Source organism: Callospermophilus lateralis, chromosome 5 (genome assembly GCF_048772815.1).
Source record: "Callospermophilus lateralis isolate mCalLat2 chromosome 5, mCalLat2.hap1, whole genome shotgun sequence".
NCBI lineage: Eukaryota > Metazoa > Chordata > Mammalia > Rodentia > Sciuridae > Callospermophilus > Callospermophilus lateralis.
Window position 1 is genome coordinate 103,429,492 of NC_135309.1, and position 26,317 is coordinate 103,455,808.

At 41.6% G+C, this 26,317-nt stretch overlaps 1 protein-coding gene and 1 non-coding gene across 2 annotated transcripts in view; both read right to left on the minus strand.

The window, feature by feature from the left end:
• Positions 1–26,317, minus strand: part of Thbs4 (thrombospondin 4) — a 46,351-nt gene that overhangs the window by 7,854 nt on the left and 12,180 nt on the right. The window contains exons 3-15 of the mRNA XM_076856061.1: positions 20,549–20,796; positions 17,781–17,889; positions 17,315–17,397; positions 16,929–16,980; positions 16,514–16,716; positions 14,882–15,019; positions 12,625–12,693; positions 8,456–8,608; positions 5,241–5,345; positions 4,867–4,974; positions 4,024–4,183; positions 2,554–2,672; positions 1,597–1,649 (exon numbers count right to left, since the gene is read on the minus strand). Coding sequence (XP_076712176.1) covers positions 1,597–1,649; positions 2,554–2,672; positions 4,024–4,183; positions 4,867–4,974; positions 5,241–5,345; positions 8,456–8,608; positions 12,625–12,693; positions 14,882–15,019; positions 16,514–16,716; positions 16,929–16,980; positions 17,315–17,397; positions 17,781–17,889; positions 20,549–20,796 — 1,600 coding nt within the window. The remainder of the gene's footprint in view (positions 1–1,596; positions 1,650–2,553; positions 2,673–4,023; positions 4,184–4,866; positions 4,975–5,240; positions 5,346–8,455; positions 8,609–12,624; positions 12,694–14,881; positions 15,020–16,513; positions 16,717–16,928; positions 16,981–17,314; positions 17,398–17,780; positions 17,890–20,548; positions 20,797–26,317) is intronic.
• On the minus strand, positions 9,749–9,829 carry Trnav-cac (transfer RNA valine (anticodon CAC)). The gene has a single exon. It is a non-coding gene; the product is annotated as a tRNA-Val (tRNA).

Here is a 26,317-nt window from a genome sequence, read left to right on the forward strand (position 1 = left end):
TGCTCTTGGGCTGCTTTTTTAAACATACCATTGAGCTATTTCCATTAGCAACAACTATTCTATAGAGCCCTGAACATTTGTATGCAAAAAAACAAGCAGTTCCTGTCCTCTCCCTCAAGGTTCACATTTGTGGGAATTAAAATGTGGCAGAATGAGTCATTTGTTTTAGGCAAATTTCTAGAGGCTGGTGGAATAGCATATTTTAGAAATTAGATGGTAATCCGAGTACAGGATGACCTGTAATAGGGAACATTCTTGATATACATCATTTAGGGGGGTTGTCAGGGTGCCAGTCCCACCTTCCACTCTGAAACCGAGAGATCTGATGTCAGACTCCCTTCCTGACTCGCCCCTCCCATACTGTGATACAAACAGTAACAGCCACCATTTTCTGCATATGGACTGAGAACCAGTGCAGGGCTGGGAGTCTTACCTACAAGATCTTGAATTTTCACCATTACCTGTAACATGTGATTAATTATTTATACTTTTCAGATAAAGAAATTGAGACCCCAAGAGACTGAAGAATATGTCCAAATCACTCAACTTTGCATGTGCTCAGCAATGAGGACACGGAACATACTGAGGGAGCTGTCTTTGAGCAAGATGTGGATGGAGAACTGAGTCTGCAGCGCAATCTGTGATCCAGGTACTAGGAGAGAAGCTGAGCCTCTTGCTGCTTTGCCTTATAGCATCCTTGCCCTCTTTACTCTGGTCCTGAGTACCTCTCTGTGAGTTCCCCAAGGAGTGCAGGGGTTAGAGCCTTGGATAGCAGGTATCTCCAGAGATGAGTGGCACATGCTGTGTTTCTTTTGTGATGCTCCTACAGCATCTTTTTTTTTTAAATTGCAGTGCTAGGGATGGAACCTAGGCCCTTGAGCATGCTAAGCAAGGACTCTATCACAGCTAAATCTCCAGCCAGCCCTGGTCTTAATGTGGGACTCCACTGTGTTGAGTTAGGAGGGTTGGCAAAATTTGCTTGCACAGAACAAATTTAACTCAAATAAGAGAAACTAAATGGGAAAATGTGAAGGAAAATGAAATAATAGTGATCCCTCAGCAAACTGAAATCTATGTTGGGATGATGGTAGAGTTTTCCCGAATTAAAAGACTATAACCAGAATGTTAGGTTTACAACAGAAATCATGCTAAGTACTTCTTATGAATTAACTTAATCTTCCCAAAAGTCCTATGAGCTAGATCTACGGTCATCCCACTGTACAGAGGAGAAATTGAGGCACAGAGAGATTAGGTAACTAATTTAAGATTGACCAGATTGTAAGAGAAAGAACGGTGACTCATGTCTGGCTGTCACACTCTAGAACCTGTCTGTAGGGCATGGTACCACTGTGCCTCTCCTGCCATAGAGCTTCCTTGCTGGAGTGTCCAGTGGCCTATTCTACCATTGCCATCTCCTACATAGCATTTCCAGAGAGGAATGGTGGCCCTGACTGGAGACAGAGCTGTCCCAACAGCAGCCTCAGAGAGATCCAGAATACATCCAGACATATCCCAAAGCCTGCTATCAACAAAGCTCTGAAAATTAAAACTCCAGATTTTTGCATCTGCCTCTCTGAAGTGGGACATAGGCCGTACCTGTCCTGATTGGTGTCACAGGAGTCCCCAACCAAATCATTATCCACGTCAGACTGCAAAGAGAACAGAATGTGTTATTTATCCCTGGGCCTGCATGTACAGAATGTTCTAGAGAAGGCAGACCTCACCCATCATCACTGGATTTCAGGAATTATTTCTCTGGAGCTGGGATGGTACAAAACTGCAAAAGGACAACACCATATTGGTGTAGGCACAATGCTGAATTTTCAAAAAAGCCTTCTAAAATATCAAGCTGCATGGATGGGCTGCCTACACACCAGATGAGCTGATTGGGAAAGGGTGCCCGGCTAGCATGGTGGCAGGTGGAGAGGCAGAGCTCTGGCATGAGTTGGAAGGGAGCCAGCCATAGGCATGAGGACAAAGCAAATTGACTTTGCTTTGCTTCCGTATTTTGGAATGGAGTCAAAATGGTGAATCACCAAGGGCAACAATGACTCCCCTCTCGAAGGGCTCCAGAAACAAATGACACATCATGCCCAATTATCCAGACAGGGAGGGGGTGTGTAAAGGGAAACTCGACACGTCACTGACTGAATTTAATCTGAAATGTCCATACATAGGCTGTGTAGGGATCTGGGGACTAAAGGGACACATGATTAGGCTCTCAATGGTTAACTTCCACGTTCCATTTTCCTTTTAGCAGAAAAAAGTTATTTTGGGCATCATTAAGCTCAAGTTACTAACATCAGCAGTGCTCTTCAGCTGTGAGACTTATCCTGAAGGCCTCAGAAGACCCCATCCAGACTCATGTAGTGCTTGTGCCACCATCCTCAAGCCTAATGTGTGTCATTTCTCCACCTGTCCTCTGTTACATAAGCGGCAACAGGCAGGAGCTGGCCAGCGGGCTCTGCTGTGTTCCTCTGGACATTGGTCTTAGATGAATCTTTGCCTAAGACAGTTGAGCCTAGAGTTTGAATTCCCCTGAAGCCTACTAACCTGGTTAGGGTTGCTGACATCAGGACAGCTATCACAAGCATCCCCCACACCATCACCATCCTTGTCCCTCTGGTCACGATTGGGAACTCGGGGGCAGTTGTCCAAAATGTTTTTTATTCCTGCAAGAAAAAGAATGCTACCTTGGTTCAGGGGAACATGACAGAAGGGAATCTGACACACCGACTTCTAGGTGATATAGAGGTCAGGCCCGTGGTCATTGTCACAGTCATTACCCTTTTCAGCAGTTACCTGAAGGTCCCATTTAAAATCCCATTTTAAATGGGACCTGCAGAATGTTTCCCCCACATGAAATGTGGTTTTGTAAAGTCATTTCAAAGGAAGGATTCTGGGAGACATAAAAAAGGAATAGCTCTTACAGGCATTTATCCACTGATTTGGGATTTGTCCAAAAGAAGTGGGGGGCATGATGGCTGGTTGGGCTGACCCTGAGGGGAGGACCTAATGGTGTCCGAGTTATGACTTGGATGCAGGGTTCTGGACAGTGGTATGCTGGAGTCAGGCCCACTGAGTCCCTCTTGTGCCAATTTTGCATTGAAAGACATCATATTGGTAGTTTTAAATCGATGATGGGAGAAGTAACATTGCAGAAATTGACGAATTGGGGCTTTATTTTTTTTTTTTTTTATTGAGCTGGTTTGTCAGTGCACCACTGGGTCAGGGGCATCAGCTGGGCTTGTAGAAGATGAGGTCATGCTTTGGGGAGGTATAGATATTCTGTGTGGTCTCTGTGTGTGCATGCATTCATGTGAGTTTGGAGTGGGTGGTATTTCTAAAGGGTTTTCTCCCAGTGCTCTGTGTTTTGGTATGTTTTCCAGAAACTACCAGATCCCACGCTATCCTTCAGTGCTCATCATCTCTATGCCATGGGAGTCCGACAGAATCAAATGACCTCCCTCAAGTCTCATGAAGTTCCACAGCTGGCTAGGTCTAGGAGGTGCCTCTTACATGGACCTCACACAAAGTTCCGGTAGGGGGGTTCCCAGAGCTGTGCAGTATAGCCACCCTGCTTCCAGAGCCGAACCCAGAATAGGCAGAGGATGGCCATATTTCCCTGGTGGGCCTGGGTCTCAGAAGTGTGCCTCAGAGGGTGTCGTCTGTGAATCTGCTCAAAGCTCAATTCTCCATTTCCAGGTGGAGAAAGGTGGTGAGGAAAGTACAATTGGGGAAGGTAGATGCCCTACAGGACAGAGCCCTGACATGACCCTGCTGGAAGGGGTTTTTATTAAGTTCCTAACAATGACATAGAGTTCCAGAAACATCCAAAGTTATTAAACAGGGGCATGGGTTGTGGAGTCTCCTACAGAGACAAGCCAGCCCTGGGCCTCCAGGCTGCAGTGAACCATCAGCGTGGGAGGCCCTGAGTCAGCAATTCTATTCCTACTCTTGAGAGAGGACAAGGACAAAAGGACAAATGAGTCCCAAATAAATGACAGAGCAAAGCAAACCCACCATCTCCATCCATGTCATCATCACAAGCGTCTCCTTTTCCGTCCCCGTCAGTATCTTTCTGGTCATTATTTAAGACTGTCCGGCAGTTGTCACAGGCATCCCCAAAGATATCTTTATCGCTGTTCCTTTGGTCCACATTGTGAGTCAAGACACAGTTATCCTAAAAGATGGGATGAGGGGACACTTACTCAGACTTTCGCTAAATTCACTCCCCCCACTGGAAGGAGAGGTGGCCCAAGTCTCTTAATTTTATTTTTCAAACATTTGCGAATCTTATGAAATAAAAAGTTGCAGAGGGCTGGGGATGTGGCTCAAGTGGTAGTGCGCTCGCCTGCCATGCCTGTGGCCTGGGTTCAATCCTCAGTACCACATACAAACAAAGATGTTGTGTCCTCCGAAAAACTAAAAATAAATATTTAAAAAATTCATTCATTCATATTCTCTCTCTCTCTCTCTCTCTCTCTCTCTTAAAAAAAAAAAAGTTGCAGTGCTGCTGGTCTTGGTGGTGCATGCCTGTAATCCCAGTGGCTCAGGAGGCTGAGGCAGGAGGATTGTGAGTTGAAAGTCAGCCTCAGCAAAAGTGAGGCACTAAGCAACTCAGTGAGACCCTGTCTCTAAATAAAACACAGGGATGTGGCTCAATGGTCAAGTGCCCCTGGGTTCAATCCCTGATACCAAAAAAAAAAAAAAAAAAAAAAAACCAAAAAGTTTCAGTGCTATGGGGACAGAGTGGCAACTAATATTTGGGATGATCAATATAAATAGTTGATGGGGCTCTCTTCCATCATCCCTGGCATTTGGCATCATGTGGTAGTTCATGGGTCCTCCCCACAAAACTGGTACCTGTTCATTCAGGATCCCGTCTCCATCAGCATCCTCGTCACAAGCATCTCCAATGCCGTCTCTGTCTGCATCTTCCTGGCCAGAGTTTGGCACATACTTGCAGTTGTCCTAAGGAGGAAACAGCTCAGAGTGACATCCTACTTGTCTTACATTGAAAACCAGCTATGATTTCAAGACCAAGTGTAGCTGACTTTATTGTTGGTGGCTGTTTTGCTTCATTTGAGATGCAACTACTTTAAAAATGCAATTTTAAATGGGACCTGCAGAATGTTTCCCCCACATGAGATGTGGTTTTGTAAAGTCAAAGTGTGTACTTATGTGTGCGTGTGCATGTGCATGTTCATGTGTGTGTTTCTCTTGCTTCTCCATCTTACCTTCTTGCAGTTCCTGGCAGAGCACGGCAGTTCTTCATCAGGGTAACTGTCGATGTCCACATCCTTTCCACAGACATAGCCATCACCAGCCCACCCGACTCCGCACTGTGAAGGGAAAGCCCATTAGAGGCCTGGGAAGCTGAGCCTGGCCAGGAGGCAGATAGCCAATAGGGCCTCTGCTCCTGTATGTGCATCCCCAGGGGAAGGGCCTGAAGCCTAGCAGCTTTGGTTAGATGAGATTTTTAAAACTATTTAATTGCATTTGGATAGTCTAATGGTTCAAAATTCAAAAGACACAAAGGGAAATCAATGCTAAACACTATCCTTCTGCTCCTGTTCCCATGGCTCAGACAATCAAAGGAATCCATTCGTTACACTGTCAGAGAGTCTGTGCACAGACAAGCCAGACTCTCATTTTGTCTTTTTGCAAAATTGTGTGTGTGTGTATCATTGTTTTTACATCTATACACACACACACACACACCCCTGTTCTACACCTTGGCTGTTTTTTAAACTCCCCATTCTATCTTGGAGCTCTTTCCATATTGTTCCATGTAGATTCATGCCATTCTTTTTGATGGCTGCAGACATATCACACCTATGATTGTCTAGATGCACCTCAGTTAATTCAACTAGTTTTCCACTGGTGGGTGTCAAGCTTCAAACATCTCTCCTGTTGCTAACAATGCTGCCACCAATAATTCTGGCCCATTAGTCATTTTGTGTGTGCGTACTAGTTTCACAGCATGGAATTTCTGGTTTAAAGGGTATCTGTATTTGTAAGTTTGAATTATGGTCCCAACATTTTTCATGTGATTGTCCAACTTATTCTTCTCCTGAAAATGAATGATTGGGTGGAGTGGTTCCTGTGGCATTTTCCTTATCATTCTCGAGCCACAGTCTTGTCTCTGAATTTGTCTTCCGCATCAATTTCTACCAAAGGGGGAACCTTCCAAGGTACTTATCTCTTTTTACATCCCTTTCTTTTAGCAGAAGGTTCCCACAGGTGCAATGTGAGATCAATGTCTCTATCTGCCTGGAGATATGTACCTGAGGATCCTGCTGCCACTAATGGTGAGGGTAAGCCTTCACCTTCAGCAGAACAAGGGTGAGGTTAACAGCTGTTCTGTAGCCAGCTCTTCAGAAACATGTTCTCCTATCTTTTCAATAATGTTGCAAGGTCATCATTCTTTTCCACAGAAGAGCCAGGTAGGCTCAGCCTAGCTCAGTGCCTTGCTCAGAGCTGGGAAATGTGACCTTAAGTCTGTCCCATTCCAGTGAGTTTTGCCATTTATACGTGGTTCATGTGCATGTTTTGAGTTCTTCTTCTGCTAATCTACATCTGAGGAGGCCGAGTTAGAGGATGACAATACACCGAGGAGAAAGGAAACCTTTCCAGAAGGGTCCTGGATATGAGATGGAGCAGGTTGGGCTGCCCTGGGGAGGAATAGGCAGGACATTGGAAGGAGGAGGGGAAAAGGGGGCCATAAAAAATGACAGAACCAGAAATGCAGGGAGAGGAAAAATGAACCCGTGGCATAAAGACAGAACAGGGAAAGAATCTGAGGGAGAAAGTCTGGGCCAACGGGAAACACACTTTGCAGAGCAAATGTGAAATTTCCTGGCCTCTCTAATCAAAATAAGGTGCTTTGGGAGCAGTGGTTTCCTGAGCGGCAGCCTGCCTGTCTTATCATCTGCTCTCTCCCTTTGCAGCCAGAGATTGAGAAGGCCAGATTCCAAAGAAATCCTCCCAGAGCTCACCAATCCCTGCTCAATTGCTTCAGCAAAATGCCTTTGGAAGGCCTGGAGAGTTTAGTCATGGGGTATGGTCCTTGACTCACTTTAATGAGAAAAAATTTCCTCTAGGAACAAATACATTTTTAATGAGCCATTTTTCTGGCAGATTAAATTATTTTAGTAGTCACACCAAGTTTATTAATCCTTTACCATCTGTCGTTGTGCCTTATTACAAATTCAAAAACATATTAAGAGCCCATCACCCACCATCCCAGGGGCGTCATCAATTTGTTCACAGAAAATGAGGACTTAAACACAGAGATACACTTGCTACCCAGTGACTTTTTTTTTTTTTTTTTTCGGTAATAAACATGCCCAACCAACAGGAACTGGGGAGCTTTCTGGGATTTTTCCCCTCTGACAACAGCACATCTCTTCATCCTGAAGTTGTTCCAGAATATCTGGATTGCCAGGGAAGACTATTATCCTTACTTCTTTTACTTATTTTTGACTCTTCTTATTTTTCCCATATGAAAAGTGGCATGATAATTGCAGAAAAGCTTCCAGGAATGAAGACAAAGGATTCTCAGTTTAAGATATGAGGAAGAGGATACATTCTCCCAGAACCCATGCTCTGCCCAGGGGTGCTCGCTATGACCTGGCTGAAGGGCCACCTGCTGGGGGCCTGGCACCCAGGAAGTAGGAAGAAGTGAGCAGCTGTGGTTGGCTGACTTATCAGTACCCACAGTCCCTGAGGACTCTGGGTCCTGGAATTTGGGAATAGGTGGTCCTTTCCCAAAGGGCCCTCTACAGGCTCAGCATGAGGCCCATGTCAGCTGTGGGTGCTCGGCTGTCTGCCCAGGTTCCTCCTGCCCACACTGGCTCCAGGGCTGGGAATGGATAGGAAACATGACCATACACTGAGCTGTCCCTGCACTAGGGCTGAGGAGGACATAAAAGAATGGCATTATCCCTCACTTAGACTCACTATATAATGGAGGTTTCTCCTAAGGACTTTCAATAGCCCTCACCTCTGCATTGTGTCACCCCTTGAAAATGGACATGAGAGGTCTCAAGGGTACGTAGAATCAGAAATGGCAGAAGGTATGCCTGTCAAGTACAAGTGGACAGGGCAGAAGAAGGAAAGGGAGGAAGTGAATGAGCCTCCCTGTCCCTGGATTCTTGGGCTTCTCCACAGAAGGTGCTTAGAAGCTGGGGCTCCACCATCCAGGTGAGCAACTGAATGGTGTTGCTCCCATGGCTTTCATATGTGGTTCGTATAACAGGGAAAGAACAGGCAGCCGAAGGTTAGGTGGGCTCTGGACTGCTCCCCACAAACCCAGCTGCCTTGTTACATTCTGTGCCCATTTTGATGGCAACATTTTCATTTCAGAGCACTTTTTCCTAGAAGCAAGCAAAACTGGAGGGAGGTAGGGTTTGAAATGGAAGAGGAAAAACAAAGCAAGAAAACAACTTACCACGCAGGTCACTTCGCCCTGCCTCTCCTCAATGCACTGTGCATTCACACTGCAAGGGTTCAGCTCTGGATTTCTGCAGTTTCTTTCGGTTTTGCATCCCCTTGTCTGGTCACCAGTGTACCCTGGTTTGCAAGGCCCACAGCGATAAGACCCCTGCAATGGACAAAGATGAGAGGATGAACCAGGGGTTCAAACCTGTGAACAAAGGCACTGTTGTTTACATACATATATATACACTCAGTGATCCAGGATTAAGTAGGCCCAGGCCTGTCTCTTGGTTTGCCTGTGTATATTATGCAGTCAAGTGAATGTTGGTGAAAACATCCTTAGATCAAAGCTGCAGAGGGCCTTGTAGACAATGAAGGTGTAGCACTGAAGGGAGAGAAGGTTCAACAGTGACCCAGCAGCACTCTGACCCTGCCAGCTGCACTGTGGAGGGTGAAGGAGGAAAGGCTGAAAGTTCTAATGAGTCCTGGGAGGTGGAGTAGGGAGCTTTGCCCTGGAGACAGGGAGATGATTTGGTTAGAAAGGCCTTTTTTTTTTTTTAAACTATTCCTTTGGCTCTTTTATAATTAAGTGACAAAGAAACAGGCACAAAGAGAAATGTTGGTGGCTTGCCTTGAGAATTCTTGATGAGGTAGGTTGCTATGGAAGAAGAAACTGGCAAATGAGCCATCAGCTCCACCACAATGGCACTTCCAGGGACACACAGGACCTCTTTTTACAACAGTTAAAAATATTTTGTATTATTAAAAATTTTAGCCTAATTGAGGTATAACTGACAAATTGTATATATTTAAAATTCAATATATTTAAAGTACACAGTGTGATGGTGTAATATATGTATATATTGTGAAGTAATTATCACAGTGAGTTAATTAAGACATCTGTCACCTCCTATAGTTATTTTTCTTCCTTTGGTGAGAATACTAAGATCTACTCTCTTAGCAAATTTCACATATACAGTACAGTATTGTTATCTGCAGTCCCCATGCCATACAATAGATCCTCAGAACTTACGCATCCTATACAGCTTTACTGAGATAAAAATACATACCATAAAAGATTCCTGTATAAAGTATGCAGTTGAATATTTTAGTCACTCAGGAACTTTTCATGGGCAAGTCTGAAGGATGCTTTGCAATGATTTTTTATGATCTGTCAGCTTCACTGGGTATCCCTCACTCCTTTTCTTGATATCTGCTCTTTTTCTTTGCCTATTCCTTCATCTTTTGGATTCCCTGGAGGTCTATCCATTATCTACTTTTCTTCTCTGTGAGTGGCTTCTGTTATTACTTGTGTGTGCTGGGGATTGAACCCAGGGCCTTGTGCATGTGAGGCAAACACTCTACCAACTGAGCTATATCCCCAAGCCCATGTTATTACCTGTTATTTCTCAAATCTGTTTTTGCAGACCAGCTTTGTCCTGGTAAAAAGCTAAGAAACTACACAATGGAATATTAATCAGCTATAAAGAAGAATGAAATTATGGCATTTGCCGGTAAATGGATGGAACTGAAGACTATCATACTAAGTGAAATAAGCCAATGTCCCCAAACCAAAGGCTGAATGTTCTCTCTGATAATGTGGATGCTAACACACAATAAGGGGGGAGGAGGGAAGAATAGAAGTTCACTGGATTAGATCCCAATGAAGGAACGGGAAAGACAGTGTAATGAATCAGACATAACTTTCCTATGTTTGTATATGAATACACAACCAGTATAACTCCACATCATGTTCAACCACAAGAATGGGAAGTTACACATCTTGTATGTATAATATGTCAAAATACACTCTACTGTCATGTATATCTAAAAATAACAAATAAAATAAAATTTTTAAAAAAGAAAGAATGCTTAAAGCTATGTCCCCTGATAGTATAGCTATTGAGCAGCTGTTTAAAGTGGAGAGGGGGGAATAATTTCATTGATTCTATTACAATTGGTCTTCATATTGTTCTTCTGTTATGCACATTATGTGGGACATAATAAATGTCATATTACAAAAGCTAAGAAGCAATAAATCCTAGTACATTCCAAAGCAGTACAGTATCATGGGAGAAGAATTTGTGCTTTGTAGTCAGCCCGGAAGGACAGTGAGAAGTGTGATCTCAGCCTAATTATGCAACTCTCAAGTGTCTCAATTTCTTCAACCGTAAAATGGGGATAATAATAGTGCCTAGGCATAGGGCTGTTGTGACAGTTAAAATAAATGACTTGATGTTTGTGAAGAACTTTTGCTTATAAGGAAATGAAGAAACTAAGATTAAACAGCTCTTCCAGGGATGCTGGTAACCTGGAACAGTCATAAATGGAATCAGTACTTTTTCTTGTTGCTGGTCCACCCTGCTACCTCTTTCATCTTAATACTGTTGACAGAAAGTTTCAGAAATAAAACTCATATCTGAATATTAAATTACAGACTCCTTTGTACTAAGCATTTTCATTTAATATAAATGACTTGTGCAAAGTTTTATGAAAATAGTGCTGTTTGGGGATTGAGTAATCACCAGAATAATACTGAACTGTTAATATAAACCAAGAGGTGCTTCATATTTTCAAAGTACAAGGGTGGCAGTAAATTATCCAATAAAGTTCCCCAAAGCACAATATTGCAACTTTAATACAAGAAAAAGAACAAACCTGGCATTTAAAAATTTCTTATACAGAATATGACTTGTAAAATAATTCTTACGGTAAACACATTTGTAGCAAGCTTTTGCCCTAGTTCTGTCAATCAAATGTATTATTCCCCCGTGTTCTACTTGTTTGGAGTTAGGATCTATGAACACACCATTGCTTCCATAATGGTTCTGGTTTGGTAGCAAAAAATCAAACCAGAGACTCTGCATCTAATAAAAGAAAAAGTTGCTCCTAATCTCCATCACGTGGAGTCGGGCCCCAAATTCCTAAACACCTATAGCACAAGAGTTAAAAATAAAGAATCAACAAATGGGACATATTCAAACTAAAAAGTTTTTTCTCAGCAAGAGAAATAATATGTGAGGGAAATAGGGAGCCTATATCCTGGGATATAGCCTATACCCCTCACACTTCAGATAGAGCTCTAATCTCCAGAGTATACAAAGAACTCAAAAAGTTAAACAACAAAAAATAAATAACCCAATCAAAAAAAGGGCCAAGGACCTGAACAGACACTTCTCAGAGGAGGATATACAATCAATCAACAAATACATGAAAAAATGCTCACCATTTCTAGCAATCAGAGAAATGCAAATTAAAACTACTCTAAGACACCATCTCACTCCAGTAAGAATGGCAGCCATTATGAAGTCAAACAAAAACAAGAGCTGGCGAGGATGCAGAGGGAAAAAGGTACACTCATACACTACTGGTGGGACTGCAAATTGGTGCAGCCAATTTGGAAAGCAGTATGGAGATTCCTTGGAAAGCTGGGAATGGAACCACCGTTTGACCCAGCTATTTCCCTTCTCGGACTATACCCAAAAGACCTAAAAAGAGCATACTACAGGGACACAGCCACATCAATGTTTACAGCAGCACAATTCACAATAGCTAGACTGTGGAACCAACCTAGATGCCCTTTAGTAGATGAATGGATAAAAAAAAATGTGGCATTTATACACAATGGAATATCACACAGCACGAAAAAACAACAAGATCATGGCATTTACAGGGAAATGGATGGCATTGGAGCAGATTATGCTAAGTTAGCCAATCCCTAAAAAAACAAATGCCGAATATCTTCTCTGATATAAGGGGTGACTCAAAATGGGGTAGGGAGGAAGAGCATGAGAAGAAGATTACCACTAAATAGGGAAAAGAGGTTGGAGGGAATGGGAGGGAGAAGGGGAATTGCATGGAAGATGGAAGGAGACCCTCATCGTTATACAAAATACATGTATGATGATGTAAGGGGAAAAAAAGAGAGAAATGTGTCACATTAGATTGGGTGGAGAGAGGTGATGGGAGGGGGAGGGGAGGGGGGATAGGAAGGGCAACAGAATAAAACAGACACTAGTATTGCTGTATGTTTATACGTGGCTGTATAACTAATGTGATTCTGCAACCTATACACTTGGAAAAATGAGAAATTATACCCCATTTGATTCAAATGTATGATATGTCAAGATCATTGTACTGTCATGAGCAACTAATAAAGAAAAAAACAAGAGACATACTCACCAATGTGTTGATACAGATGGAATTCGGAACACACGCCCCATTCAGACACTCGTCAACATCAGTGCACACCTAGGCAGAGAAGTTTAAAGAAGGTTTAGAGAGACCTGCTGCTTAAATAGAAATGCAAATAAGTTTTTCTCTGTTTTGATATCTCTGTGTGAAGTGAAGACCCACGGAATTTCAGGTAGAACAGTAACTGAGGGTTATTTTGACTGTCTCGAGGCGTTTGTTCCAGTCTGTACTTAACCTAATTGCAAGTGAGAATTGCCTCCATGGTATTTAAAGTTGTTCAGAAAAGACAACTTGTACAACTCATCTGTTCTGCACCTTTTTAGCCGGGAAAGTTTTTTTTTTTTTTCTTTTTTAATCCTACTTGGGACTCACTGTATTTCTATCTAAAGATTCATATCTTTCCTTAATTCTGGAATATTCTCACCTTCTTTCCATTTTTAATTTTTCTTTGGAACTACCATTAGACAAATGTTGGGCTTTCTCATTAATATCTTCGTTTGATCTTTACCTTCTTTTTATATATTTTTTATATCTTTATTTCTCTGTATTCCATTCTGGAAGGTTTCCTTAGAATAACCTCAGTCTATGAATTCTTTTAGCTGTGTCTAATTTGTTTTACTCAGTTTTTGAGCTTTTAAGTTCAATGATTATATTTTTATTGATAAAAGTTTTATTTGCCTATCTTTCAAACTCTTTTCCACAATGACACATTCTTTAATTATAGTTATCTATTCCTTCTTTTTTCTCTTTTCCCTTTATTATTTGTTTTGTTTTTTACCATCTTTCCTTATGGTACTGTCTTCATATGAATTGCCATTTTTGTTTATGAGCAGGCTACTTAGTAGCCCTGATTTTTCCTAGGGCATTCCACTGGCCCTGAATTCTGGGATGTTTTTATACAGTGGCATGACTAGCCAGGGTTCTCACAATTTCATTGCTCTAGGTCTGGTTTTTATTGGTGTGTGTTTCTGCATTATATGTGCATGGGTATGGGGCTCATAACTGTATGTGGTACAAACCTGGAAATTTGTTTTTGTTTTTTGGCTCTAGCAATTAAAGTCAGGGGTGCTCTACCACTAAGCTACATCTGACCCCCACTCCAGCCCTTTTTATTTTGAGATAAGGTCTCCCTGAATTGTCCAGGCTGGCCTCAAACTTGCGATCCTCCTGCCTCAGCACCTAAGTGGCTATTAAAGCCTCAGCTCCCCATTCCTGGAACTCACACCCCACTCCATCACCCATGAGCTGCTGTGGATCAGTTTCCCTCACAACTCGGGCTTTCCCTGTCTCTAGAACTGGCACCGTTTCCCTTTCTTTCTTTTGACCTTGGTAACTCATTAAACTTGTGATAAAATTTGCAAGCTGGCTCCCTTCTACTTCAGTATGGTGTACCATATTGCCGGGAGTCCACAGGGAAGTGTCCTTACCAGCTTATATCAAGCTTTATATTTCACTTTGTCTGCTTTCTTTGGTTTAGTCTTGGAGATTTTGTCATTAAAGGAGAAGAAGAAAGCCTTGGAATCCTTCTTCTAAGTGTCCCCTTGTCATTCTGCTGTGTCTGGCTTGCCTCCTTTTTCTTGTCTAAAAACTGATGTCCTCTAGAATCCTTTGATAGGCATCTAGGAAATAATGAACCCCTGCCCTTCTTCAAAGCTAATCATTTCCCTAAGGTAGTAAAATATATTTATAGATCAACCATCTTTAAGGGCTGAAAACATCAAAAAGAATTTCACAGTCAGTCAGTTAAATAATGACCAAGATACAGTAGAACATTTGGAAATAAATGGAGACTGTCACGAAGTACTCAAGTGTTTTATGGCGATTTATAGCTTTATAAGAAAAAGGGTAGGTTTCCTGAGGGTATTATTTTTACTCTTGAAATCCTCTCATCTCCAAAACAGCTTCTGATTGGCAACAATGGCTCAATAAAGAGGACCTAATTTTCCAAAGCTTTTATTTGTTCCCTGTTTCTCAAGTTATTCTGCAGGACAAAATGTCCAAAGGCTACAAACAGAATAAGTCTACAATCATGCCACAAATCCCCATTCTCTGATTCCAACTTTAACAGCTTCTTCCCTTCTAGAATATAACCTCAGAAACGAATTGAAGACCTTCTAACTTTCTCATCGTGCACTATGACATCTGATAGGCATTGGCTACTCAAGGAGATAAAGGGTTATACAGAAGATTTGGGAAATTGTTCTCATAAGACGAAAAATGAATAAAAACCATAACTTCAACCCACCTGCTTGTTTGTCTTGGCAAAACTGATCCCAACACCCTGTACCAGGGGCCCCATGAAGCCCACAGGGCAGGCATCACATCTGAAGCCAGGAGCCAAGTTCACACAGCGGACACCTGGGTAGCAGGGATGGTATTTGCACTGGAGGAAAAAAAAAATCATAGTCTTTAACTACACAGAGAAAACACCCTCCAATCCCTCACCTATCATGCCTATTAATTCATTTAGGGTTTTTTTTGGGTGGAAAAATGATAAAAGGAAATTAAGGCTTCTAACTTCAGAGTTACCCATTGGATCCCTGATCCTCCCAACCTGGGAGGATCCTGCCTTCTGTGGGCTTTGTTGTGTCACAGAATAATGCACCTCCAAGTCAAGAGGTCCTTCATGTGACCCAGTCCACTCCCAGTGTATACGCTTCCTAGTGTTCTAGCATGGAGTGTACAAATCCCTGTGAAAGGACTGTGTCCCTGCACCACTTGTAAGCTGGCTGTTAGATGACTCCAAAGGCATTAGCTAAGCAATTCAAATGGAAAGAGCTTAAGAAGCTAATGCCAGGGCAGCTACTTCTTCAGTAAGATGGGATCCTTCAGAGTCTGCCTGCCTTCGTGCCCTGTTAAGAAGTCCAGTGTTATTCTAAGGCTTTTATGGTCTAGGAGATTGGTTTTGATACCTTTTATTAAAAAAAAAAAAGAAAAAACACTTCAACTAATGTAAAAAACATGACCACTTCCTGCCCTTTCAAAAAGAAGGAAAATTCCAGCTCACAGATAAAAGCCAGATGCAGTTCTATGAAACGCATGCAGATGTTTCTCCAATTGAGGGATTACTAGAGACCATCTTAGTTGCTCACAACTAGGGGCGGGGGTGGGTAATGAGATAAGCACTACCATGAGCCTGGGGGAGCCCAGGGTGCAGCTGTGTCTCTGTGGTTCCCTGCATTTCCCTGTCTCTCGCCTCCCCCCTCCCGCCCCCCAATCTCTCCTTTCAGCTTTCTTCTGGCTAGTAGGTGGGAAAGGCACATTTTGATGGCAGCCTTGCTACTTTCTATGGACACAGCTTTGCAATGAGACTAGTGACCAGCTAACCATGGTCCTGAAACCGTCTGCTTCTCAGATTCTGCCTGCTGATCAGACAGCCTGTATTAGCTGTATGTGTTCTCACTGGCTCCCTCCCTGAGCACTTCTGGCTAATCACAGGTTACAGCCTCCTGGATAGATCTTGGCATGAGATTCCCAGTGCTCCTCTATTTTAAGAGGCCTGAAGAAAACCATTATAACTCTTGAAATATACCCTTACACAGATCTTCCCCTCCCACATTTGCAAAAGCATGAGGAAAGCAAATTTCTATCAGACTGCTTAGGAGAAATAATCAATGCAGATGTTGGAGCAGTAAGCAAAAACCACAGCATTGCAGCAAAGGGACTGGTAGACAAGTTGGAAACAGGAGAAATGGCAGCCACGGCTACAACTGTGTCCTGATGCTTACTGTGTCTCAGGGTCTCAAGGATTCATAAGGAAGTAGTTTGTGATGGAGCCCAAGTCATCCTTTAATTGCTAGCATGGCTTCTTTGGCCAGAAGCTGAAGGGTGTGGACAAAGCTTAAAGAGCTCCTGCCCCATCTAAATGAACTTGTACCTCATCCACATCAGAGCAGGTGATCCCGTTCCCTGTGTAGCCATCAGGGCAGGGCCCACACTGGAAGCCATCTCTGGTGTCAGTGCATCGAACGCCTCGGAAACATGGGTTGGAGTCACACCGGCGTGTAGGGCGTGTTGGGGGAGCTGGGGGTGCTGGGGGTACCAGTGTGTTCGGGGTTGGAGACTGAAAGCTGAGAGGACCTAGAGAAAAATAATAATTAGTAGGCCTATGCACCACTGGGGAACATACAGAATATAAAATGCAATTTGGGGTTTCCTGATAAGCATTTCTTCCCTTCCCTCCAACGACAGGCAGACTGGAAACTCTGCACAACTCTGTGCTGGAAACTGTGGTCATGTGATGATCTGGATCACCTGACTCAGAATGGGCCAGTCACCAGGGAGGCACTTACCACAAGCCTGGCATTCAGAGATGGTGTTTCGTAAAAATGATGTTTCCTTGACCTTGAGAAATGAGAAGTGGAAAACAAATTGAAAAAAATCCAGGAAGAAAGAATCTATGTGGAGCTGTCTAAGCCCTTCTTATAGTCATGCTCAAGGAGTCCTTGATGGCTCCCACTTGTCCTGGAGCCATGCAGTGTTCATTGCAAGAGTGTCCCCCATTTCCAGAGCCCTTCTGGCCGAGCCCTGGGCTGGCAGGCTGTGTGGGGGACACCTGAGGTGTGGCTCAGGACATGTCGCTCTCCCTTCCTGTGCAAGCCCATAGCTTCACTGGTTTGTGCAGAGAGCTGCTCTGATAATTCTCTGGCTTTTTTTCATGGTATGTCCTGTTCATTACCTGCTGTCTCAGAAGATCCTTCACTTCTGCCAGAAGTTGGTTTAGTTGTGCCATTTGACCCAAGAACTGCCGATTAAAGTCCCCTGTAGGAATAGCAAAAGGTAAGGCATACTTACCCAGAGACGGTTATTTCTAAGTGACTCAAAACCCAAATGATTTCCCCACCCAGAGAATCATCATGACAAGATTCAATAACTTGGAGTATCTGCATTTAATTTGTAGCAATTTATCTAATTTACCTAACAAAATAATGACAATGCTGCTTCTGGTTAGTCTGAATTCGTGTGAGTTACAAAAATAAAAGTGCAATGAAAAGATTTCTTGCCCTTGATTCTTCCCAAGAGACTAATTTCTGCAGATATATTCTGTTGGGCTGCTCTGAAGACAGCCTGCCTTTCAGTCATGGGACCTAGCTCACTCAGGGGGCCTTGGAGATGGTCTGTGAAAACTGCCTGGGAGCCCACACCTGTGCTTGTCGTGGCCAGGGGCTCACTCTGCTGCAGGAAGCAGTCTTGCAGGCTGGCCACCTGGAACAGTGAGCCTCTAACCACCAGCTTTAGCTCTTCCAAGAAGTCCTAGAAAAAAAAAAAAAATCACATTCATACCACAGATTGCTGCTACTGTTCCAAAGCCAATGTGCTTGCAGACTCACACAATTTTCATAAAAGAGCAGCCCTGTATACCTGGATGCCAACATCTTACATAATTTTGTAGATTCACATTTTTCTAAAACTTGTCAGTCTTATCCTTTTGACTGAAGCAAATATGGAAGTAGTCAGTTGGCATCTAACTTGGTCTGAGATTCCATCAGGGTCGCTGAGGGGAAGAAGGACTGTTTTCCTTCATGGTAAGTGAGTTATTTTGTGGCAGGAGCTTCTTAAGAACTGTCTGGAATTTGTTTATCAACTTTAAACTGTAATAAGCTATTGATCCCAATTTTAAACAGTATTGTTTTTAGGATGTCTTGGCTAAAGGATTTTGCAAAGCCTCTGATTTCCCTGGGCCAGGAGAATGATATGTCAAGAACTTTGTAATGTTTTGAACAACTAATAAAAAAAAATGAAAAATAAAAAAAAGAATGAATAAGCAGTCTATTCTATGATAATTAGGAAGTTGGCACCGGAGTTACATATTACTAGTTGATATCAATCATTCATCGTTAACCACAAACTCAATTTACTCTTCCCTTTATCTTGTAATTTTTACTTATACTCACGATTATTATATCTCTATATGACAGAAATTGTTTGTGTTAATTGCTAATATGAAGTCATCATTCTAATTTTAGAAATGAGCATGAAAAGGATTTTCAAAGAAATTTTTGATTTGATTAAGATCTATGCAACACATGCTGTGTAAAAGAAAGTGTGTTGGACATCAGACTCTAGCTCCATGGAGACAGGACCATGACTGGTTCTGTTCACCACAGAATCTCCGATGACCAGAACAGGCTATTTGTTGACTAATTAATTTTGAATGAGTGAGAAGGTGACTACAAAAACCAAGCCTCTGTGGTCCCTGCTGATAGTTCAAGGAACAGAGCTTTTGAGAAAATTCTAATGAGTATAGATTCTCAAGACCTTGTCATGGATGACTTTTAGAAACTGACTTATTTGGTGGTGGACACTAATTTCTGAAATGGTCAGTGACACAATTTCTGACTCTTATTTTGATTACTTGATCTATTCAGAAGTAGTTAAACATATTTTCCAATTCATTATTTTTTCTCTGTATATGTCCACATTAAAAAGTCCTTCAAAAGTCACTGCAAAACCAAAACAAACCCCCGCCGCCCCCCAAAAAAAACCTTTAGATTTTAGCTTTCTTGGAATTTCTGCTTAAAAAATACTTCCTTTTCATTCAAGCATAAAATTCTCGGATCAGATTCATAGTTTTTATATTACTATCTAAAACTTTACTGCAATTCTACTTGTCATGGAAGTCATTGCTTACACTCTGTTCTTTGTACAAAGGGTGTGGAGCAGCTTGTAATTAAAGCACATATAATGAAATAATAAAATACAAATAGAAAATGAGGATTAAGAGATAGGAGACAACATTATTATTGGCCACAACAAATAAACACAGTTATTCATTTTGGCATTTACTTCTATACCAGATAAAAATCTAAGAATTGCGGCCAGATATAAATGATTGGAAAGGACAAAGAATACTAGTAGGAAACGAAGCATCTCTTAGCACAAAAATTCTAAAAGAAATGTATCTAGTAACTTCTACAGCAAGTGCAATGAAATATTAATAATAAAAGAACCATTGGCATGGTGTAGAAGACAGAGATGCTAGGATTTTTTTAAAGAGCATGTAGATCTAAGTTGTCTGGCAGTTAAATTTCCTTTTTGCTAGTGCATTTTCTGTCACAACCTGTGAAAGTTAAATTTTTTTTTTTTTTTGAGAAGGGGTTTCACTAAATTGTCCAAGGCAGCTATCTTATCTCAAACTTAGGGCTGGGATTTTCTTTAAAAAATTAAAATCCCACCCCTGGGTACTGGGGATGGAACCCAGGGGCACTCTACCACTGAGCTATATCCCCAACCTTTTTTACTTTTATTTTGAGACAGGGTTTTACTGAGTTGCTCAGGTTGTCCTCAAATTTGTGGTCCTCCTACCTCAGCCCTCAAGTAGCTGGGATTTTAGGATGCCCCACCATGGGGGGGAGCTTCCAACCAATCTTTTTCCTTTTTGTTAAAAACAAATAAATAGGAGAGGGAAGGAGGAGGTACTGGGGACTGAAATGAAGCAAATTATATTCCACGCACGTGTGTCAAAATGAACACCACTATTATGTATAGCTATAATGCATAATAAAAACATAAAAACTAATAAATACTATAGAAATTGTGAAAACAGATAATTCTGTCCCCCAAAGGTAATTATTTTAATTTTAGCTATTCCCTCCTAACTTTATAATCTGAAAAGCTAACTCTAAAGAGTTCATTTTTCATAGGAGGCAGAAGCTCTCGACTTTTAGTTTCATATTCAAATCAGTATTTTTCATAATACTGATGCCCAGGCATGAGCCCCACAGAGTCTAATTAATTTGTCAAAGGTGGCACCCTAGCAGTTCCTCAGGTGACTCCGTGCACAGTCAGCATTAGATCCACTGACCCAGAACAGGGATGAGTCAACAAAACGTTTTCCATAACACAGGCCTTTGCATTCCCTAGGCCTTGGCATTCCATCTTTTCCTTTTGGAGAATGGTTTGTGGTTCCTACCTGTGCTTTCCTCTGGAAAGTCCTCAATTCAATGGATTCAGGATTCTGGGAGAGGCCAGAAAAGGCTCTGGGGAGATTGTGAACTGAATCTACTTGGGTGCAGTCCAGGTAGAGCTCCACAGAGCCAGCTCCTCGCTGCAAATTGGTCAGCCTTAGGAGCAGCCTGTGCCTCCTCCCGTCGGCCAGTTGCAGGTTATTGAAAACCACCAAATGGATCTTCCCATCATTCTTCAGGTAACGGAGGATGGCTGGAACCAAGCACAGGTCAGTGAATGGTGTGATAAGGGGAAGGGGGCCAGTTCTGTGCTGAGCAGCCTCCTGGTCACAAGGCTAGGTCACTGGAAAGAGGACAAACAAGTTGATGAATACTGATTCTCCATCTTTTGGGTGCCAGGTGCTGTCACAGACACTGCAAGGCAGGAGCACTGGAAGCCCACTCTCCTCCTGAGAGTATTTTGTGCTGCTGGGGAGAAAAACAATACTAGCAAATCTGAAAATAATACAACTATGGATAGTGGCAAATACAGTAAGAGAGTAGAACCCTACCAGATAGCAAACTAAAATCCAAGTAAGCTCCTTGGGCATGAATGCTTTAATTTACCAAACATTTACTGAGCACTACCATTGGTGAGACTGGGTGCTATCCTTGGTTGCTTTAAATATTTACTATCTCCTCATTGCTTTAAATATTTAATTTCTCCTCATGAAATTGGAATAACTACAGATGAGGAAAGTGAAGCTGAGATAAGTGAAAGAACTTGCTTAAGGACATCATGAGTGGCAGGACTAGAATTTGAACCTGAGTGTGGTTTATTCCATGACTAATGCCCTATTAAGCATGGATAGGCCTTTGTAAGCATATGTCAAATGGAAGGCTCCTCAGCAGCCCACCCCTAAACTTAACAATGCTTTAGGAAAACAAAAGCTTTCAGTGACTGAAAAAGAAGGAATAGGAGGGAAATCTACTACTTTACTTTCTGTTCTTTTTTTCCCCGCTTCTCCCTATACAGGTAGCTACCTATCTTCTTAAGTTCATTAAATAAAAATTGAATTTTAAATTCTGGTTTTCTTTCTTGTTTATTTTTTAATTAATTAATTAATTTGTCTTAATTTGTTATACATGACAGCAAAATGCACTTCAATTCACAATACACAAATGGAGCACAATTTTTCATTTCGCTGGTTGTGCACAAAGTAGAGTCACACCATCACAAAGTAGAATCACACCATCACACCATTCGTGTCTCTTCATACATGTACCTAGGATAATGATGTTCATTTCATTTCACCATCTTTTCTAGCCCCATGCCCTCTCCCCTCCTCTCCCTCCCTGTTTACCCTATCCAAAGTTCCTCCATTCCTTCCATGCTCCCTCCACCCCCATTATGGATCAGCCTCCACATATCAGAGAACATTTGGCCTTTGGTTTTTCTGGGATTGGCTTATTTTACTTAGCATGATATTCTCCAACTCCATCCATTTACCTGCAAATGCCATGATTCTATTCTCTTTTAATGCTAAGTAGAATTTCATGCTCAACATCTCTAGCAATTAGAGAGATGCAAATCAAAACTACTCTAAGATTTCATCTCACTCCAGTCAGAATGGCAGTTATTAAGAATACAAGCAACAAAAAGTCAACAAATAAATGACCTTACATTACATCTCAAAGCTCTAGAAAAAGAAGAACAAATCAACACCAAAAGCAGTAGAAGAAAGGAAATAATTAAAATCAGAGCTGAAATCAATGAAATTGAAAGAAAAGAAACAATTGAAAAAATTTGACAAAACAAAAAGTTGGTTCTTTGAAAAAATAAATAAATTGACAGACCCTCAGCCATATTAATGAAGAATATAAGCAACAATAAGTGTTGGCGAGGATGTAGGGGAAAAGGCACATTCATACATTGCTGGTAGGACTGTAAATTGGTGCAACAACTCTGGAAAGCAGTATGAAGATTCCTTGGAAAACTGGGAATGGAACTACCATTTGATCCAGCTATCCCACTCTTCAGTCTGTACCCAAAGGACTTAAAAACAGCATGCTACAGGGACACAGCCACACTAATGTTTATAGCAGCACAATTCACAGTAGCTAAATTGCAGAAGCAACCTAGATGCCCTTCAATAGATGAATGATAAAGAAACTGTGGTATATATACACATGGAATATTACTCATCCTTGTTTTGTACTCCATGGTTGTCCTGAACATATTGGGCCCTGACCTAAAGTCTGGTTCTAGAAGCTGATCCTTTGCAAAGGGAACCTATTGGCTGAGGCTTTCGAGAAAGAAAATTAAAGTTATTTGCTTCCAAGGTCTTAGTGAGACTAGCAAAACACCTCCAGGTCCATCCACAGGTACTACTCTTAAACCCAAATTCATTGCTAGACACAATCCAAGATGTTGCAGATGTTGGCTAGCTAATGTGGTAAGCACATCATTGTGGTTCTAAAGGTCTGAGCTAAAGCTTTCAGTTGCCCCCAAATGGAAAAGCCTGAAATTGGTAGAACTGATCTGGAGGGCAATTTGATGGTGTGTATCAGAACCTTAACTATCCAGATCCTTGGCCCAGCAAGGTCACTTCTAGGAATTAAAACTTAAAAATATTTACTATCTCCTCATTGCTTTAAATATTTAATTTCTCCTCATGAAATTGGAATAACTACAGATGAGGAAAGTGAAGCTGAGATTAAAAAAAAATAGAAAGAGAAATAAAGAGAAAGAAGCACCAGTTGTATTATGAACCTTCATTTCGGAAATATGTGAAGCAACATACATCTAAAAAGGGAGGATTGGCTACTTATTATTATGGCGTAATAATAATGAAATGGAATGTTATGTGACAGTTACATATTAAAAGCACAAAAAGATATCTCCAGGATTTAGCTAAATGAAAAAAGACTGTAAGTCATTATAATTTCCTTCAGAAAAATCTATATGTACTATATATTTATATATTTAAAAAAAAAAAAAAGAAATGTATTACATACATATGCCCGTAGGATGTTGCTGTCAATCTGTATGATTTGTGACAAGTAACTCAGACCATCTTTTCTCAAATACCTTTTTGGTAGAGTATAAATGCCAGCTTGGTGCTGCCACGTGAACTAGCCAGCCAAGAAGACCTGATTATGTTGCAATAATGCCAAAGAAAAGAATCACTAAGACTTTCTGCACATTTGACTTTCTAGGTTCATTTTCCTACCCCTTCATTTGATTTTTTCCATTTGACCAAAGTCTGAAGATTGTCAGCTGACATCAGGTTCTGTGACAGAGAGAGATGGTGGCAGGAGGAGACAGGAAATCTTCTCTTACATCTACCTAGTCCCTGTCACATGCTTCCTGAGAGCAAAGAAGTGGAAAGACCTGGCAGGACAGAGGAGCTACAAGGATTGTCTATGATTATGCTATAATAGCAAGTTTCCTGAAGTGTCAGTAAGACTTAAAGAAACAGGGTCTGAAAAGAAAGAAAACAATGGATGGAGGAAATTGGCATGAGAAGAAATCATTAAGATATTTCTAATCTGGGCTATAGCAGAATTTTTACTCTTTTGTTTGATATTAATTGCTAAGAATTTATAATAGTAGCTGCCTGACTGGAAATTGGAGACATCCATAATAACCAAAAAGAGGGAGAAGTTGAGTCCAAACATAACCACTAATTCAGATTTTTTTTTAAACTTCAATTACTTTACTATTTAAAAATTTTGCAAATGCCTGGAGTTTTTCTAGACCAATAAAAATACCACTTGGACCACCAAATTTGAAATAGGTCAGCACATATTTATTCAATGTCTCCTCTTTCTAGTTATGGCAAATACTTCTGTTCCCTATATTCACAGTTTAAGATGATATACATAGGGACTTAAAAATATTCTTGATTTTCCTCCCCAAACTGAGATTTCTGTGAAATCTCAAAAGGAAGCACATTTTTCTTTCACTTGCTGCCTACTGTTAACAGGGCCTTCACAGGGCACGTGGGCCATGGTTTATTTTCATAACTGAATAGCAAAGTTGAATTTTATAAATAGCACTAGTGCAGTACTTCATATATAGCAGGTGCACATTAAGTATTGTGAATATGAACTTTCAACGAATAATTAAATGTGTTTAAAGCCTTTCATGTAGAAAATAGAAAGGGTTTAATTTCAACAATTCAACATTTGTTCCAGGTAGCAAAACCTACTATTGTGTTTGCATTCTCATTTAAGGGAATTCTGTGCTTCTGCCTTGCTTTTGGTTGCAACGCAACACTCAAATGACAAATTCCTTGGGCTCCTAGATCTTGTGACAACAGCAAGAGGTGGAGAATAAAGGAAAGAAGCATAAAGAGGAATAAAGGAAAGAAACTTCCATCTTCAGTTAGCAGACAAATTATCAAGTGCTTTGACATTTACCATTCTTCACACTTGATCCAATAATTCTCGTTTCTCCTATGGCTTCCATTTTTCATTTTTCTGTTTTATTGCAAATTTCCTTACTTCAGTGCCTCTACTTATTTTATCCTCAGAATAGTAAGACTACCCCAGAGGGCAGACAAACGCCTGCTCACTTAACGTGTTCACATCAGTCATACTGAATCTGGAAATAACAAGGGCTCTGGCTATCGAACCAGTGGCCTGCTGGATGGGAGTTTTCCTGACCTTCTGGGAGGCAGCCCCATGGGGAGAGGGAGAGAAGGTACATGCTCCCTTCTTCTCCACAACCCCTCTTCCCAGGGTTCACCTCGCCCCATCTTAGCCCAACACCCACAGAACAGAGAGAACAAAACAGAAGAAAATACCACAGAGGAAGAACACCATCATTGCACCCCTCCAGCCAAGGATGAGAAGGCAGTCCCCCAACACCGGAACCACCACACCTCCTGACTCCACCACACCTCTGCCATGTCACCACCCCGGGGAGCGCTGTGGTCAGGAAAACCACCCCTGGATACAATTCTGTTTCTTTAGCTACAACACATTCAGTGTGCAAGCTCGATTTTCACTCAACACCAGCTGAACAAATCTGCTTGGTGATTCCAGCCTGCCTATCCTGCAGGTCCACTACCAAGAGCGCAGCCACACTGGACTAGAGAGGAAGGCTGTGGGCCAGTAGGAGCTCCGGTTGCAATGGTGTCTCTGCCTCTACTCTGCTCCATCTCTGGGTTTCTCTGTTAGATTCCTGCCCCACCCACTGTGGGTCTCTTCTGCACAGATTTTTGGTACAGACAGATTGAACTTCTCCTAGGACCTTCCTGATTAAGCTATTGCCTTCTCAAGCAAGTTCACAAACATGCAAACAAAATTCTTCAATGATTCCCTAGTGGTTTCTAGGTAACGTCTCTACTCCTCATCCCAGAACTGTCCGCAATCTCTCACCAGCTCAATTACCCTCCACATTGCCAAGTCTGTTTCATACTACTTTCCCTACATGTGTAGCATCTGAGAGCAACCATACAACTATTTGTGGAAAAAAAAAACCACATAAATTCACTTATTCACTTTGATTTTTGCTACAACTTTTTTTAGATACAGAGATGTTTTCTATTGGTTTATTTATATAAATCATTTACCTCTAAATTTAGCATCTTTGTGACCAATTTTATGGCACTGTCCAAAAGCTGTATTTCCATGCCAGGGCACCAGGCTGACACAGGAACCATACAGCCCAGCCTGATGGAATACAATCTCAGTGACTGGCAGGCAATGAGGAAGCAAATCCAAGCAATAAAGATTTGAGGTGTTGCTATCTCAGGAAAGATTTTAAAAGGTGCTTTTTGAAAAGC